The sequence below is a fragment of the Anas platyrhynchos genome, chromosome 28 (assembly GCF_047663525.1).
Source record: "Anas platyrhynchos isolate ZD024472 breed Pekin duck chromosome 28, IASCAAS_PekinDuck_T2T, whole genome shotgun sequence".
NCBI classification, from domain to species: Eukaryota; Metazoa; Chordata; class Aves; order Anseriformes; family Anatidae; genus Anas; species Anas platyrhynchos.
In genome coordinates, this window is record NC_092614.1 from 821,000 (window position 1) to 837,833 (window position 16,834).

The following is a 16,834-nucleotide window of genomic DNA, read 5'->3' on the forward strand; positions in this document are numbered from 1 at the left end:
GGGCGAGCGCAGCCCTGAGCCTTCCACGCCCCCCCCCCCCCCGGCCCCATCCTTTGCTCCCCACTGCCCTGGGGTCTGCGACATGGACCAGGCTGGGCCGAGCCGAGCCGGGCGGGGGGGCGGACGGGGCTGAGCCCCCCCAGCACCACCCCTTGCATCCCCTGGGGGGGTTGCGTGGGGGCCCTGCAGGCACTGGGCACAAATGGAGCCCTCACAGCCCCCCCCAACCCTGACACCCCCCTGGCAGGCAGCCCCCCACCTCCAGGCAGATACGGATGGAGGGGCCGGGGGGGGGGGGGCAGAACCGGGGGGGATCACACAGGGACATCAAGGACATCGCATGGGGGGGCTGCACGGCGCAATGGGGTGTGCACTGCGCCCCCCCCCCCGTGCTGCAGGGGGGCTCCTGCACGTTGGCAGCGGTGCACGGGGGGGGGGTGCTGGGGGGGGGCTGCTCCCCGTGCACGGTGCATGGGGGGGCAATGGGGGGGGGGCTGCTCCCCGTGCACGCCGCAGGGCGCTGCAATGAGGGTGGGCGCCGCGCCCCCCCCGTGCTGCAGGGGGGGGGCTCCCGCCCCGTGCACGCGCACCCCGCTGCGTCACGCCCCCTCCCCCCGCCCCCCCCCTCACCCCCGGGGGGGGGGCGCCTCGCGCCGGGGGCGGAGCCTCCCCCACCCCCCCAGCCCCGCCCCCCCCCCGCAGCCGATGGAATTTTCCACTCGCGGCCGCGCGGGCTCCCGACGGCCCCGCCCCCTCCGCGCGCCACCGCCGGGCCCCGCCCCCTCCCCTTCAAGCCCCGCCCCCTCCTTCCCGTCGGGCAGTGCGGCGCCAAGATGGCGGCCGCCATGAGGGCGGCGGGCCTGGGGCTGCTGGGCCGGCGGGTGCGGGGCGCCGGGGGCGGCGGGGAGGGGAAGGGAAAAGCCCGGGGGGGAAGGGCCGGGGGCTGGGGGGAGGCTCCCGCTCCGGGCACGGTCCCGGGGGGGCGTTGGGCGCGGTGCCGGCGGCTCCGGAGGCGTGAGGGGCCGGCCGTTAACGCTTGGCCTCCCGTTCCTTTCCGCTAGGCCTCGGCTCTGCGCCCCCCCGGGGCCTCCCCTCCGTGCCTCGCCGTGCCCGTGCGCACCAAGCGGCGGCTGTTCGTGCCCGACTGGGCCCGGGAGCTGTCCCCGGCCGAGAGGGAGGGCCGGCTGCGCGCTGCCGCCAGGGCGCTGCCCGAGGACCGCCTGGAGCGCGCCTTCTTCCTGGCCTGCACAGGTACCGCGGGGCGCCCCCCCCCCCCGGGGCCGGTTCCCGAGGGGCGATCCCGTAGAGGGAGGCAGCCCCCCTGCTGCAGGTTCCGTCCCCTGCTCTGCCCCGTGTGGGTGGTGGCAGCGGCCCTGCTGCTGTCGGCTGTGTGTGGGGCTGTCGGCCCCTTCGCGCCCCAGGACCAGCCATGGGAGGCCGTGCTCCCTGCTGCTGGGTGCCTCGTCCTCGTATCCTGGGGCTGTGTGGGAGAGGAGGAGAGCAGGTGGTCTGACACGGCTTGCTCACAGTGAGAGGTGCCCCTGTCATTTGTAGCCACACTCTTATTTCATCCTAATGATGTTTTCAGGGAGGAATTCTTCTCCAGCAGCCTCTGTTATCTTCATTATGCAGCATTTGGCAGTTTTTGAGCCTCCCGACCTCTCTTCTCTGTCTTGCAGCTGATATTATAGACCCTTATGTCCCTCCTGAGGGTGATGCCCGCATGTCTTCCCTATCCAAAGATGGGCTGAAGCAAAGGGTGGAGAAGCTGAAGCAGACCGCTGCCTCCCAGCTAGCGTATGTACCTTCCTTTTAATTAGCCTGTGGTGTTGAAGCCTTGCCCAGTTCTGTCTCGCAGTGGTGAGGTGGTGTGTTTGTTTACAACACTGCTGCTCTTGTACCATTTAACCAACCCTCCTTGGTGTGAGAGGGAATGCACAGCGTCTGTCCTGGCACGAAGGGGTGCAATGTGTACTCATATTCCGTGGGTTCTTTGGGTTTGCAGCAGTACGTCCCTCTTAGAGCACCTAGAGATTGTGTCAGTGGGGAGGGAGTCTCTGGTTCCCAGTTGCTCCCTGGGAAAAGCGGCTCTTGAACTGGTAAGATTCTCACCTGAAACACTGAAGTGTTTTTTAATTGCTGCAGAGCTTTCTTTTTTTCTTTATCTTCAGTCTGCGGAAGGTAAAGGATCATGTTCCGGATTTCAGCACAAAAACCTTCCCAGAGAAGGCGCAGGAGATATTCATTGAAGCTCATAACTGCCTGGCAAAGTAAGACCTGGTCTCTGACTGATGTGGTTATGCAGGACCGGCTTCTTTTTGCTTATATGCTCTGGTTTTCTTCCTTATCTTTCTAATCCTTGTGCCTCCTCTGCAACGAGTACTTCCTTCTGCTGCCCCCATCTCTCTGAAGAGGAGGTGGCATTGGAGTTTTGGGAATCAGTGCTATTAGCAGCTGAGCTGGTGGTTGCTGCTGTTCCGCATCATGCCGTGGGGAATGGTTTGGAGGTTGAAATGATGCTCCCCTGACTTGCTCTGCTTTGTAGAAGTGGAACAGATTTCAGAAATGCATCATTTTTGGTTACAATTCCAAACATCAGTAGAACACTTAGGCCATAACTAGCCTCCAAGGGATGCTGCCATGTCTTTCCCCGAAGTCTTGCCAGCCAGCTACCATTCAGGTTCTGATTCTGTGTTAAGATCACAGCTGAGAATCTCGTTTTTCTGCTTTGCGGGTGGGTTATAAATCTTCTGGAGAAGCAGGAATTTGTGAGTAAGCCTCTTTACAATAAGTGTATTTGAGTAACTGGGTGTGTTTCACTTGCAGTTTTAACAAGCAGAAACTTCACTCCCTGGTGACAGAGCGCTGCTACCCGGTAAGTTTATCTGGGCGTTAGTGTGTCCTTGGTTGGGTTTAGAGAGCCTTAAAGAGTGTGGAAGGGTTGACAAATTGTCTCTTTTCTTTTTTCCCCACCCGAATACAATAAAGACAGTGGGGAGACAAAGCACAAGTTTAAGGAACAGCTAACGAACGAGTGCCTCGTTACATGCAGGAGTTTGCTTGTTCAGTTCACATCCCAATGAAGTTGGTGCCGACTTATTTGTCCTTTTCAGGACATGGTCCGTGGCAACAGGTACAAGACCATCCGCTGGAGTTTTGTTGAGTCTCTGGAGCCTCCGAGAGTGGTCCACATTCGGTGCAACAGCATGGTGAACCCCAGTAACCTGTACGGCCAGGTGACGGTGCGGATGCACACGCGGCAGGTACGTCCCCCTGCCCCCTTGTGTCTCCTGACTGACTCCAGCCCGGGGCCAGCCCAGCGTGTTTCCTGGTTCTGTTACAGACCCTGGCTGTCTATGACCGGTTTGGGCGGCTGATGTACGGCGGGGAGCAGGTGCCCAAGGATGTTCTGGAGTACGTCGTATTTGAGAGGTATCTGGTCAACCCCTACGGCACATGGAGGATGCACGGCAAGATTGTTCCAGAGTGGGCTCCACCAAAGGACCCCATCATTAAGGTAATGCCACCAAGGGCAGACACCAGCTTGGCCTGTGGCTTTGAAACATAAGTTGCTAGCTAATTTTGGACAAAACCAGAGCTGAGCTTCCTGTACTGGGCTGGTGGTGCATTTATTTGCAAGCAGTCCCATTTATTACCGTGGGATTATCAGCCTCTAGCATCTCTCACGGTGGCTAGTGAATGTTACAACTGCTAGGCACTGGGTTTAGTCCCAGGAGGGTTTTAAGCCATCTGATTGCTCCTGTACCTAGCCTAATTTTCAGGGGTAACAGGACTGAAGTCTGTAAGGTGTTTGAGATCTCTGTCTGGAAAATACAGAGAGGTAAAATACATATTCTAGGGTAACCTGGAAGATGTAGTAGCAGACCAATGGTATTTGACAGGTAAGTGATAATTCAGGGCTTCACTGCTCCCTGTACTGCACCTGGCAAACTGAGGCAGGTGCTCTGCCCTCCTGTGTGACAAAACAGGTCCTGGAGAGGCAGGAGGTGAGAAGTGCAGTGTGGTACAATGCGGGTAATACCATTCCCTGCTCTGTCCTCCCTCCCGCTGCCGCCATCTGGTCATCTTCCTGTGCACTGCCACCACCTCCTGGTCACCCTTTCTCACACTCTCGTTACAACAGTTCTGAGCTGCTCCGCGTTGTGCTGATTTCTGTCCTTGCTGTTGCAGACGGTGATGATTCCCGGCCCAGCCTTGGATTCTTCACAAGAGATTAAAGAACATAAAGAAGAAACTTCAGAGCAAGTACAGAGGCAGCAGTAAGAACAACCCTGAAGGAACAAAACGGAGAATGTCTGTGGAGGGAGCTGGCTGGGTGTAGCTGTGCTTTTCAACAAAGCAGCTTCAGGAACGGACTCCACTCACTAAGAAATCGCCTTGAAAGGAGGGAAACGGAAGTGGGAGAGGATTCAGATGAGCTCTAAGAGCTTTCCTCTGTCCAGATAGACTGTGCTGTGTCTTAACCTTCTCTGTGTAGTAGGTATTGGTGCAGCAAGCACACTTTAAATCAGGTTCTCCTGAGTGGGTCCTGCTGAATGGGTGCTTGTTAACAGCCGAGCTGTAGCACAGCACTGATAATTTAATAAATTTTTTTGACTCCTGAGGTCAGTGTTTGTGTCAATTCATGTCAAAAGGCAGCATTTCTCATAGCAGATGGGTTTTGGTGCACTTGTTCCAGGTGCTCTCAAGTTCAGCAATGGGCTGTTGTTAATGAGCAGCTGGCACCATCCTGTGGACACGATGACATTCACATCAGGCCCTCTGGTTTAGCAGGCTGTGTGAGTCCAGAAACATACCCAGGGGTTACCTTTTTCCACAGCTGCAAGTAAGGCAGTGTGCTGCTGATCTGTTCTTGCTTTGCTCAGGTAGCTTCTGTTCACACCTAGTCACAAAGCAGCAAATTCACTGGTCATCAGATAACAGCATTTCCTTTTCCAGCCTCGTACTGCTTTTTAATTCAGCCATTTTCAAGAGCTTGTGAGAGTTGAGTGCATTTTTTTCTTCCTTGAGACAGATTTTACAGAGCACGCAGTAAGATTTATGGCTCCTTATGCTTGCAGAGTTGTTCAGTGTTGCTTGTGAATGATGTTCCTTTGAAAGGGCAGAATCCCATCTCTGCGCTCAGTTAGGAGAGGAGCCAGCGATGGAATCCCTTTCATCTTTTTGGAAGTCAGAGGGGTGTCACAATCTGTCTGCCTTTCCTGCAGGAGCCTACTATATCGAGCCTTCTGCCTACGCTTCATTCATGAGCTGGAGAGAGATTCAGTGCTCCAGCATATGTGAGCTGGGGTAGGAACAAAAATAAACGAGCGAGCTGCCTGGTCTGTGTCTGCTGTGACTAAGGCAGTGTAGAAGCGGGTGCGGCTGTGACTGCTCAGCCGCTTCCTACGGCCACGGTTCTTCAGCTCAGGCTCTGAATGAGAGGAGTGTTCTCTGGCAGTGGCTGTTTTTTTTGGGAGAACAGCATTTAATTCCAGTGTAGCTCCCCCTCTCCTGTGCCAACCTCTCTGACTACACTGCTGCTGTTCCTGGGTGTCCTTTGTGGCCTCGCTGCTTTCTGTTGTAGCTCTTCCTTAGATGTATTCCGTACGTTGCCCACAGCCCATAAATCAGCCGAGCGTGCACGCTGAGGATAACTTTATTTTCTGTATGTACACTTACTTACACACTGCGTGACTTTGACGTTCGGCACTGAGGATCACAGCACACAACAGCAACGCCACTTTAGGGAGAGAGGAGGCAAACGGAGGGATGGCAGGACAAGCCCCGAGCCCCAGCCTTGCAGGGAGATCAGAGAACAGAAGCATTTGCTTCTGTGCCTCTGTTTTTGGTGTGCTTCCACTCAAATGGAGCAGAGGAACAAACCTGGGGAGACTGCTGTGCTGTGCTGCCCGGGGGGAGCAGGGGGGAGCGGGACCTGCACAGCCCGCAGCGTGCAGCCCAGCTCTTCTCCTGGTGATGGGATCAGCGCTGCCTCGTGCCCTGGAGCTCGTTGTGCCCCCATGGCCTCAGCACCTCCCCTGTGTTACAGGACCTGGTTTCCACCTCTGCCCCCAAAAGGGGTGTGAATACAGCAAGAAATTGAAACGGGGGATGATAAAGGCATCCCGGCTTCCTACAGGAGGGCAGTAAAAGTGAAGGCTGGGGAGTGCCAGCGGAAAGGGTGATGGAAAATCCCCCCTGTGATGGGAAGGCGAGCTCTGGGCATTGCAGATGTGTGTACAAGAGACGTAGCCAGCAATAACGAAGTGCTTTGCAGAGTTAGTGGTGTAATTAGTTAAGACAAACACTTCTGGGGAGCTGTTCTCCTCCCCAGGGGCACCGTGGCTGCCCTGGGCTCACGATGACCTGCTCCAGCGTGCAGGGGCTGCCGGCTCCCCCCGCTCTGAATTCCCGTGGTGCTCGGGAGCCCAGACCCTTGCTGAAGGCAGCCCTGGGCTGTCCCCAGCCCTGGGTTTTGGGTCCCCATGCGGGCAGGTGGCGGGATTCAGCTCAGGACTTTCCCTGCACAACCGCTGCCAGCTGGGGCAGGCGAGCTACTCGTGGTCCCATGGGCAGACATCGGGGCTGCTTTGCCTCGTGCCCCCCTCTCTGAGCCCACGGGGGCTCGGGCTGGGGTCTGTGCTGTCCCCCTCCCATGGGCACACCGTGGGCGCTTTTTGGGTTTCAGTGCTGGGGGCTGGGGGAGCCTCCTCTGCCTCCCAGGGACAAACCTCAGCCACGCTGGCACTGGGGCTGGGGCTGCTGCTGGTCACGTGTGCTTGCCGAGGGAGCCCCGCAGCTGCCCGCAGGGGCTGGGAGCCCGGCAGGACGCGGCGCAGGGGCTTGTGCTCAGCCTGGCCCCCAGAGCAGCCCCCGGCCTTCGGTAGGGTTGGTGGAGACCTGGCCACCGGCTTCGGGTCCCCGTTCCCAGCAGGGGCTGCTCCATCAGCTCCCAGTTTGGGTGTGGGGATCTGCAGGGCCTCGGGCTCTGCTGCTTCCCAGGGACAGATGTCGGCTCTCCGGCTCTCCGAGCTGTCCCACTTCTTGGACGCCTCTCTCCCCGTCCCAGCTTTTTTGGGGGGCTCCCCCGTGCCCAGGCTCTCCCAGGGGCACACGGCCTCTCGCTCGCTGCTCCCCTTCTCCACCGCCTTGGAGGCTCCCCGGTGTTGGGGCCGGGGTCTCGCCTCCCCCGGGGCTGCCCCAGTTCTCTCAGAGGAGGCTCCTTTCCGTGGCAGAGCTGCAGCCGCCTCCCAGGGGCAGATTTCAGCTTTATCCCCAGCCCCCAGCTCCTGAGCCTCCCAGGGACAGATCTCCGTGCTCAGGGCTCTCCCTTGGGGCAGCGCTGGGCTCCCCAAACCCGGGCTGTCCCAGGGACAGACCTCGGCCACGCTGCTCCCGGTGCTCCCCGGTTTGGTGGGGGCAGCTTTTGGCAGCTCTGGGCTCTTTGTGCCCCCCATGCTCTCCCAGGGGCAGACGGCCTCACGGTCCCAGCTTTTTGGGCTGTCTCCGGTCTCCTTCAAGCCACCTCGCTCCGTGGAGGTGTTCCTGCTCCCTCCGGCCCGACCGCCTCCGTCCTGCCTCAGTTTCCCTTTATCCGAGGGGACAGCGGCCACCTCCCAGGGGCAGATCTCGGCTTTGCCCCCAGCCCCCAGCCCCTGAGCCTCCCACGGGCAGACCTCCGCCTTCGGGCTCTCGGTGCTCTGAGCCTCCCTCGCTGCGGGCAGCGCTGGGACCCCCACGCGGGGTTTTGGGGGGTCCCAGGGGCTCACAGCATCGCTGCCACCCCCCTGCAGGGACCTGGCCGGGCTGCCCAGCGCTGCCTGGCGCCTGATGCGCTTCTCCCCCCGCGGCCCTGCCCTCAGGGCCTGCTCTGCCCTTGGCTGCTCCCCGAGGGGGGCTGCAGCCGCCCCCCAGGGGCAGATTTCTGCCTTCGGGCTCTCTGTGCTCTGGGATTGCTTTGCCTCAGCTCTCGGCCCCTCCAGGCTCTTCCCAAAGAGCTCAGCGGAGATCTGGGTGTCCCTGCGAGCCGCCCAACCCCTGTCCTCTGCCAGCCTTGCTTTGCTGCCCTCGGGTTCCCCCGATTTGGGTTTGGCGGCTGCCGGGGGAGCCCCACGCGGGTCCTGGCTCCCCCTTCCCTTCCCCGGTGGAGCCGTGGACACCTCCCAAGGGCAGATTTCTGCTTTAGCCAGCGGCTCCTCCTCGGCTTCCCACGGGCAGACGTCGGCCTTCGGGCTGCCAACCTTTCCAGCTTGGGTGGATGAGGGGCACACCGAGGCCCTCGCGCTCTCCGGGCTCTCGGAGGTGACTTTTGGCAGGTCCGAGCTGTCGGGAGCTGCCCGAGGGGGGGGCAGCTCGGTGCTGGCGCTGCCCCAGGGCCGGCTGGCTGCTGGCTGCCTGCCCCCCCCGTCCTGCGCCCTCAGCAGACCCAGGGACCGGGGCCGGATGCTGCTGCCCCCCCTGAGCAGCCTCCCCCCGTCCTGCTGCACCTTCCCCTTCTCCGGCTGGGGCTCCCCCACCTCCCAGGGGCAAATTTCTGCCCTGGGGGCCGGCCCCCCCTCCGCACTCTCCCACGGACAGACCTCGGCCGTCCTGCCCCCCCCGCTGCCCACTGTCCCTGGGGCCGCTGCCGGCAGCTCTGGGGGCTTTTCCCCCAGCTCTGCCCCGGGCCCGACGCTGCCAGGACCCCCATGGGGGGGCCCAGCCTCACCCCCGCTCCCCTCCCAGGGGCAGATCTCTGTCCTAAGGCCACCACCCGCCCGGGCCACCTCCGTGCTCCTGCTCCTCGCGGGGAGCCCCTCGGTGCCGCATCCCTCCCTGGCACTGCGGGGGCCGGGCTGGCTGCCCCCCTTCCCCAAAACCTTCTTGGGGCTTCCCCCCCCAGCAGCTGTTGCCTCCTGTAGTGCCAAAGCCCCCGGGGGGGCACCCAGGGCTTCCCAGGGACACACCTCAGCCCTCGGCCCCGCAGCAGCCGCGCTGTGCCCGGGGACCTGGGGGCTGCCTGTGCCCAGTTCCAGCGGTGGTGGCAGTGGTGGTGGTGCTGGTGGTGCTGGTGGTACTGGTGGTGCTGGTGGTGGTGCTGGGGTTTGCTGGGGGTGCTCAGAGGTGTCCCCACGGCTGCTGCTGGGCGAGACCTCGTGCGTCCCTGAGGGGGTCTCTGGGACCCTGCCGGTGTCTGTGCTCCCCGGGGCAGCGCCGGGCTCCTCTCCTCCACCGCCTCCATCCGTGGCCGTGCCGTCCTCCTGTCCCTCTGCCTGTCCCCCGCTGCCCCCGCAGGCTGCGCTTTCCGACGTGGAGCCGGCGTTGTTGTTGTGCTGCCAGGGCACCGCGTCCCCCTCCTGCGGGCTGGGCTTGGGGCTTCCATTTGTGGGGCCTTGGCTGCTCCCCCCCGGAGAAAAAGTCGGTGTCCCTGCCAGCTTGGGCCTCTCCCTGCTGCTGCCCCCATCTCCATCTCGCCCCTTTTTCCTGAGGCTGCCCTCGCTCTCCTTCTTTCCTTTCAGGCTGTTTTTCCCCCTGGAGCGGTTCAGAGCCTTGATGGCCAGTCCCAGGCTCTTGAAGGTTTTCTGGGAGGGTGGCTTGAGGCTCGGGGGGGCCACCGGGGTGTCCCCAGGGGGCCCTGAGGCTGAAGGCTCGGCGGCTTTTTGCTTCCTGCTTAAAATCTCCTCCTGGATCAGCTCCCAGGGGCAAACCTCCGCGGGGATGGAGCGGGCAGACTGCAGCCGGCCCTGCCCCGCCGGGGGGGGTGCTCGCCCCGGTGTCCCCTCAGGTGGCTCTGGTGGCTCCGCTGTCTCCCTGCTGTCCCCAGCGTGGTGCACCAGGCTCTGGTACCGCATGGGGGGCGGCGGCGGGGTCTTCCTCACCGCCACCCGCACCCGCCCCGAGAGGTGGGAGCCGTCGACGCTGCTGCTCTTGGTGGGCGCGTAGGTGACGTGCTTCTGCGCCTTGCCATCCCCTGGGGGGGACGCATCACGCGAGGGACCCCCGTCGGCACGCCCAGAGCCAGCTGGCAGGGGGGCATCATCCATCCCAGTGGCTGCAGCAGCTTGCTCAGGGGGTGCCTGCTCTGTGGGGCGCCCCGTGGCCGGGCGCTGCGTGGTGCGGTGCTCAGCTCCCCACTCAGCATCCCGCCCGTCCCGTGCCGCCCGGCTGGCCACCAGCAGGGCCTCGTCCCGCGCACCGGCCACGACGCTGAGCGACTTCAGCAGGAGGGCGGCGCGGGGCTGGGGGGGCTGCTGGTGCCCCGACAGGTCGTGGGCGCTGGCTGACTTGCACACGAGTGGGGCGGCGTCCAGGGACTCGCTGTCCGATTGCCCCGAGCCTGCTGTGGGCACCACCGGGGTCCCCGGTGCGGTGTCCCCGCTGGGGCTGTGGTCGGGGGAGCCACCCTGGGGGTCCCAGGCTGGGGTCTCGGAGCTGCGGGATTTACGCAGGGCGGCGGCGTGGTGTCGGAAGCCCCCGTCCCGTGCCCGCAGGCTGGCGCTGCCGGTGCTGGGGAGTCGCTTGGCCGAGGCGCGGCGGCTGCCGGGGGTCCGGAGCCGCTCCTCACGGCTGCCCCGCGGGGCCATGGCCTCGGGCAGCTCGGCGAGGCGGCGCACGAGGGAGCGGCCCAGGCTGCGGCGGGACCCGCGCTTCTTGGGCAGGTGGGGGTTGTTGGCTGCCATCCTGCGGGTCTTCAGCACCTCCAGCTGCGCGTAGAGCTTCTTCAGCTCCTCCTGCGCGCCGCGGGATGGGGACACGGCAGAGAGAAGGGAGAGAGGAGAGCACGTACAACGGGACCGAACGGGGCCACCCTGCAATTCTCCACCTTGGTCCCCGGAGCCACGGGGCCGGGCTGTGCCCACGTCCCCCTGCTGCTGCTCTGCCCGCTGCCCGTCCCCACGAGGAGGTGGCTGCAGGGGACAGGGTGGGCTCCCCCCCCCCCAAGGCCCGTGGCCGTTCGCCCCGTGCCCCCTCCCGGCCGCTGCATCCCCTTCTCCACCCTCTGCTTTGCATCAGGAGAAAGACCGCAAAAGGCAACTCTTACTCTGCGTGGGGCTGCATAGCTAGCGTCAAAAGAAGGTCCTGAGTGTGCCACCCACCCGAATGTCATCGGGGTCGAGACTGCGCTCGCTCCAGGCGGAGGCGATGCTGCTGTTGAGGCAGGAGCCCGAGCGCCGCATGTCCAGCTCGTCCTCGTAAACCTCGGCCGCGATCTCCTCCCGCAGCGGCGAGCCGGCGTGCAGGAACTGGGGGCAAGGGGCGAGCTCGCCGAGGGGCCCCGAAATCCTGGAGAGCCCCCGCCCCGTGTCCCAGACCCCCGGACAAGGGGGGAGGTGGTGTAGGGCATGGGGCAGGGCCAGGTGTTACCTTTGGGATGAAAATCAGCGCCAGGGTCATGGTGACGGTGCTGTGGGTGTGGGCGAAGAAGAGCAGCAGGGTCCAGTCGGGGTGCAGCGAGGGGACCACGACGAACCTGGAAGGGGCAGGGGGGCAGCGTGGGGGCACCCCCGGGGGGATCCCAGGGGGCAGCTGCTGGCTGCGGGGCGTTGCTGCTGGTGCTCTGCATCACCGGGGCCAGGGATCTGTTTCCAGCCCCGTTTCCAGCCCCGTGCCCTACCTGGCCACGTGGAAGGCGGCCGAGATCATGAGCTCGTTGTGCAGCGCGATGCCCATGTAGCGGGGCTCGTGGAAGGCGGAGGGCACGGCGCGCGTGGCGTAGCACAGGGAGCTGCCCCACAGCAGGAACAGCATCTCGGCTGCGGGACAGAGCAGGGGCTGAGCGCCCGGCCCCGACACCCAGCTGCGGGGACTCCTGGTGGGTTCTGCTCCCCTCTGGGCCCTCCCTGCCCTGGGTCGCATCCAGCCCAGCACATCCATCTGGGTGCTGCTGGTACGTGCTGCAGATGGAGCTGGGAGAGGTGCACAGCATCCATGGCACAGCCTGGCACTGGCAGCAGGACGTGCTGCTGCTGCTGGGCACTGCGCTGGGCACCAGGGCATGAGCTGGGGGTGCTTGGAGGGAGGGAGGCAGCTCAGACCCCCCAGCCCTGCTGCGGGCTCGATTGGATGGATGAGGAAATCAAAACCCTGCCTGCTGTCTTAATGGGATGGGGTCCTGGGGTTACGGGGAGCAGGGAGGGGAGAGGTGCAGGCAGGGATGGCTGTGGGGGGTGCCGGGGGGGCTCTGCTGGCGCTCACCGACCACCATCATGTAGTCCCAGCGGTCGTGGCCACAGATGTAGAAGTGCAGCCCGCGGGCGGTCTGTGTGCGGACGACCAGCGGGATGTTCTTGTCGACGTTCTCCAGCATCCCCACGGTCCAGGCCGCCAGGAACCACAGCACCAGGAGCAGGATCAGCCCCAGCATCTTCAGCACCCACCCGCTCGACATGTAGGGCACGCGCTGCGCCGTGCGGGCCAGGAACACCCTCAGCACCCTGCGAGGTGCAGGGGGGGTCAGATCCAGGCTGGGGGTCCCCAGCAGGGTCCCGGCAGCCCCCCGGCCCCGCTACCTGTACAGCTTCAGGGCGATGGTGCCGTAGACGGTGGCGAAGCCCAGCATGCGCACCCAGCGCAGCACGATGCAGCGGAAAATGCTGGGCTTGAAGTAGAGGATGAAGACCTGGGGGGTGGGAAGGAGGGAGGGGGTCGGTGGTGGTGTTTGGTGCCGGCTCACTGTGACGTGGGGGGGGGAAAGGGCAGGGAGGTGGGAAGCAGCGACCGGGGGTGCCTGGCCTCCCGCCTCCCCCTCGCTCCCCGGCAGCCACCGCAGACATTTTGGGAGGGACAGGGGATTTGGGTTGGGATTAATTCTGGTGGCCAGCGGGAGAAAAGGGATTTGGTTTCCTGAGCAGGTTTATCCCACAGCCCCCGGAGCCTGCGCCAGCACAATTAACAATTAGGTGGAGCCGTGCCCGTGCCCTGCCCGGTGCCAGCTCTGCCGGATGGGTGGGACGGCAGCTCGGGGCTCGGCGCCACATTTTGGGGTGGGATGGGGGCTGGTGGGGGGGCAGCCCCATGCCGGGGCTCGTGGCTGTGTATTTGGGGTCTGCAGCCTAACGTGGAGCCATGGGGCCGCCTGTCCCGGCACACTCTGAGCATGGAGGGGGGGGTTCAGCGTGGGGCCGGGTACTCACGGGGAAGTAGAGCAGGAGGGAGCCGAAGAGGATGGTCTCCAGCAGGACGACTCCTGACGCCCGGATCCTCTGCGGGGACAGGGCCACGTGAGGGCACAGCCAAGAGCCCAAGGGTGCCGGAAGGGATGGAGCCCAGGGCAGGGACACCCACCCCGGGACCCCCTCCCTCGAGAGCCCCCCGTCAGGAGGCAGCCAGGTGGGGGGACACGGGGCGAGGGGAGCAGCAGCGGGGGGACCGGGCGCAGCCCCGGTGGCGCTTGCCTTGCTCCTGCGGAAGTGGTAGGAGACCAGCATGCTGAGGAACACGGCCAGCATGCAGGAGGCCTGGCAGGACAGGATGGCCGCCCGCAGCGCCCGGTCCTCCTGGATCAGACAGGGGGTGTCGTCCACGCAGGTGGCGCATCCCTCGCGGCAGGGCCGGCACGCCAGCCGGGGACCCCCATCAGCCGGCACCGCGCTCCCCGCCACGCCTGGGGATGGAGCCGGGGGTAGGTGAGGCCCCCAAAACCCCCCTGTTGGGTATCCCAAAGCCCCTGCAGCACCTGCAGGGGCTGCAGGGTGAGAGGGGGGGCCCCCAGCTGGGTGCTGCACCCACCTGCCTGGGTGCCGACGGCCACTCCGCCGGCCCCGTAAAAGCCCGGCTTGCACCGACACACGTACTGCCCGAGGACGAAGCCGCGGCTCTCCTGGGGGACGCACTGGGGGGGGGAGACAGGCAGAGGTGCACGGAAGGCATCGCCCCGCACCCGTGCGCTTCGCTGGGCTCCCCCCAGCCCCGTGCGCCCCCTGGCACCAGGGGCTCCAGCGCAACCCCGGCTCCCCGACCCTGCGCTGTCCTCCCCCATGCCTGCCCCTGGAAACCAGTGGTTAAACATTTAGGAATTAAAAGCCAGAGCCTGGCCCCCAAATCCCTCCCTAAAACCTAAATGGACACCTAATGCAGCACAGAGCACTAATCCGGCCGCGCGGCTGGGCCGTGACGGCAGCGGCCGTGGCAGCCCCGCTAATCCCCCGCTGCCCGGCACCGGGCCCGGACCCTGCCCGCGCCGCCAGGCCGGCCGGGAGCTTTTCTGGGTATTGTTGTGTGCTGGAAAGACGCCTGGCACGGATCAGGTCACGTCCCTCCCGAGGGAATTACTTGCAGGGAGGAAAAGTGCCTGAAATAGAAGCTGGTGAGGTGCCGCCTGCGCGGGGACAGCTTTGGGACGGCGTTTCCCATAACGGGGGCGGCGAGTTGTCACCCCATAACCCCGGCAGTGCCAGAGCCCAGCTCCGTGGCACGAATGCTGCCCCAAACTGGGACCCTGCAGGGCTTGATGTGAGCGGGGGGCATTGCTGGGGCACCTCCTGGTGGGCACAGCTGCAGGAGCGCTGAGGGCCACCCGCGGGGATGCTGCACCCATCGGATCCCAGCCCCCGGAGCACCGTCCCCGCTGCCCCCGGGTGGGCAGCAGCCGGGTCACCCCGCTGGCTCTGCTGGAAGATTTGCACAATAAACCCCGGGCAGGGTGCGAGAGCAGCTGAGCGGAGCAGATGGAGCGGCCGGCGGGGGATAAAGCTCATCCCGCAGGGAGGGACGGGCACAGGGACGGGGACGGGGACGGAGATGGGGATGGTTTGGAGAGGAGCAGCCCCAGCCCCGACGGATGAGAGAACGGAGTGCCACAGTGCCCCAGGTGCTGGGACGGGTGCTGGGACCAGCGGGGTGCTGGGTGCTGGGACCAGCAGGGTGCTGGGTACCTGGGTGCTGTTGAGGTCGCAGCGGTGCGTGCCCGTGAACCAGCCCGGCCCGCTGGCGCACTGGTCGATGCCCACGTCCCGCAGCTCGATGTCCACCCGCACGACGCCCCTGTGCAGGGGGACGGGGTCAGCCCCAGGACACTGGGGAGCTGGGGGGACTCAGCTGGGGGGGGTGCTGGGAGATGGGGACACAGACCCGGGGGACACACTCGTGGTGCTGGACGTCCCCCCTTGGAGCTGGGTCTGGGGGTTTTAGGGCTGGGGCACAGACAGCCGCGGGGGCCGGGGAGCAGCGCGGTGCGGGGACGTGCAAATACACACGGACACTGGTGTGCACACACGCACGAACACACAAATGCACACGTACATGCACACGCCTGCACTCACATCCCCCCCGATGTGCACAAATGCAGGCAGACACACACACACCCCGGGGCTGCTGGCACACGCTGCAGAGAGGAGAGCTGCCCTGCACCCCATCCTGCACCCCACACCTCACCCTGCACCCCACACCCTGCTGCACACAACTGGTGCCCCACACCTGGGGGCGATGCCTCCTGCACCCATCACCTCCACGGGGCACCCCCCAGCCCCCTGCACCCCATCAGGCCCCCTGCACCCCATCACCACCGGCACCACTCACTTGAACTCGGGGCTGAGGTCCGGCTTGAGCCCGTAGAAGGCGGAGGAGAGCGTGACGGCCCAGGCGGGCAGGAATTTCCCGTCCCGGCACTCGAGGAACGGCGGCGACCACCGCACGTGGCCCGGTTCCCCCACGTAGCTGTCACCCCGCTGCCATTTGGGGGTCTCCATGCTGCGCAGGTCGTTGCTGAGCACCCTCTTGCGGAGCTGGGGGCTGCGCTGTGCGCGCAGGGCGTTGAACCACTCGTTGTCCCAGCTGCGGTTGCCCAGGCTGGGGGCGGCGGCGGAGACGTCCCGCAGCCGGATCTCGCCCTCGCCCGCCGTAGCCTGCAGCATCAGCCGGGGCTTGGCGGCCAGCGGGTGGGCGTCGAGGGCCAGCACCGCCCGGCGCACCCAAGGGTGCCCCTCGGCCAGGCTGCGGACCAGTGCCTGGTACCACTCCACGTCCTCGGCCACGCTGGCCTCGCGGATGTCGTTGCTCTGGAAGAGCATGTTGAGGAAGTTGGCGGCCTGGGCCAGCGCCTCGGGGGCGGCACGCAGGGCGGCCCGCAGAGCCGGGGGGGGGCCGGAGCTGGGGGCCCCCGCCACGATGTCCCGGCTGCAGTTGGCACGGGCCAGGCGCTGCGCATCGCCCGAGCGCAGGAAGGCCAGCGCCGCCACCGAGCCCTCGGCGTCCCCCGACGGCCCCGGCTCCGACGTGGGCACCCCTGGGGGTGGCAAGGCCGGGGGCTGCTGTGCCCCCCCCAGGAGCAGCACAGCGTGCAGGCACCAGAGCAGCGGCCACCACCACGGCCCCATGGCCGGGCTCAGCGCAGCCCCCCGGCACCCCACGGCCGGCCCGGGGGGGGCATGGTGGGCACAGCGCCCGAGCCGGCCGGGAGCCCGCTGGGCTGCGCTGAGCCGCTCTCCGCCGCCTGTTTTCCTCCCTCCACAGACGTCACCGGCTCCAAACCGCGCTCAGCCGCTGGCGCTGCCCGCACGGAGCCCCCCCGCCCGCCCCCGCCTGCCTCCGGTCCCGGCCCCGCTGCGGGGAGCCCCCGGCCGGCCCTGGGACCCCGCTCCCCGGCCCCTTGGGCTGCCCGTGATGCAAGCGCATCCCAACAGGCAGCCATGGCAACCGTGCTGCGAGCATCCGCATCCACATCCCGCAGCCGCATCCTGCACCCCGCGGCTCCCGGGGGTCCCAGGGGTCGGTGCTGCAGCGCCCCAGGCCCCGGGGAGGGGGCCGTGGTTGGGCTCCCACCGGACAGAAGCCCAAAGTCCCTGTTGTGGGGCAGGGAGGGAAATGGGGGCACACGGGGGGCCCAGTGGGGCAGGGGGTGCTGTGCACCCAGACC

The 16,834-nt window shown here is 65.3% G+C and overlaps 2 protein-coding genes across 3 annotated transcripts; one reads left to right on the forward strand and one right to left on the reverse strand.

The window, feature by feature from the left end:
* Positions 1-747: 747 nt before the first annotated feature.
* On the forward strand, positions 748-4,624 carry MRPL45 (mitochondrial ribosomal protein L45). Its single transcript, XM_038168880.2, has 8 exons — positions 748-881; positions 1,062-1,251; positions 1,680-1,797; positions 2,172-2,270; positions 2,827-2,875; positions 3,114-3,263; positions 3,344-3,517; positions 4,192-4,624. Exons 1-8 carry the CDS (start codon positions 834-836, stop codon positions 4,282-4,284), a joined length of 921 nt encoding a protein of 306 aa, XP_038024808.2. The 5' UTR covers positions 748-833; the 3' UTR covers positions 4,285-4,624.
* A 1,017-nt stretch (positions 4,625-5,641) lies between these two features.
* Positions 5,642-16,503, reverse strand: GPR179 (G protein-coupled receptor 179). 2 transcript variants are annotated; one of them, XM_072028885.1, is made up of 11 exons: positions 15,499-16,503; positions 14,856-14,964; positions 13,711-13,813; positions 13,377-13,585; positions 13,116-13,184; positions 12,492-12,601; positions 12,178-12,416; positions 11,597-11,735; positions 11,347-11,452; positions 11,079-11,225; positions 5,642-10,712 (listed from the first exon to the last, which is right to left on the reverse strand). In XM_072028885.1, exons 1-11 carry the CDS (start codon positions 16,293-16,295, stop codon positions 6,558-6,560), a joined length of 6,183 nt encoding a protein of 2,060 aa, XP_071884986.1. In that variant the 5' UTR covers positions 16,296-16,503; the 3' UTR covers positions 5,642-6,557. The 2 variants fall into 2 exon arrangements, with proteins under 2 accessions (XP_071884986.1, XP_071884987.1); XM_072028886.1 differs by lacking the exons at positions 11,597-11,735; positions 14,856-14,964; positions 15,499-16,503 and having other exon boundaries at positions 13,711-13,811.
* Between the last annotated feature and the right edge of the window lie 331 nt (positions 16,504-16,834).

What these genes read in the sequence shown, in the direction of transcription:
- MRPL45 (XM_038168880.2), top strand. Translation starts at nt 834, where the DNA reads ATGGCGGCCGCCATGAGGGCGGCGGGCCTGGGGCTGCTGGGCCGGCGG. An exon ending in CTTCTTCCTGGCCTGCACAG is followed by an intron (nt 1,252 to 1,679) that starts GTACCGCGGGGC and finishes TCTGTCTTGCAG; the next exon opens with CTGATATTATAGACCCTTAT. An exon ending in CAAAGGACCCCATCATTAAG is followed by an intron (nt 3,518 to 4,191) that starts GTAATGCCACCA and finishes TTGCTGTTGCAG; the next exon opens with ACGGTGATGATTCCCGGCCC.
- GPR179 (XM_072028885.1), bottom strand. Translation starts at nt 16,295, where the DNA reads ATGGGGCCGTGGTGGTGGCCGCTGCTCTGGTGCCTGCACGCTGTGCTG. An exon ending in GCGACCTCAACAGCACCCAG is followed by an intron (nt 13,814 to 14,855) that starts GTACCCAGCACC and finishes TCCCCCCCCCAG; the next exon opens with TGCGTCCCCCAGGAGAGCCG. An exon ending in GGACTACATGATGGTGGTCG is followed by an intron (nt 11,736 to 12,177) that starts GTGAGCGCCAGC and finishes TCTGTCCCGCAG; the next exon opens with CCGAGATGCTGTTCCTGCTG.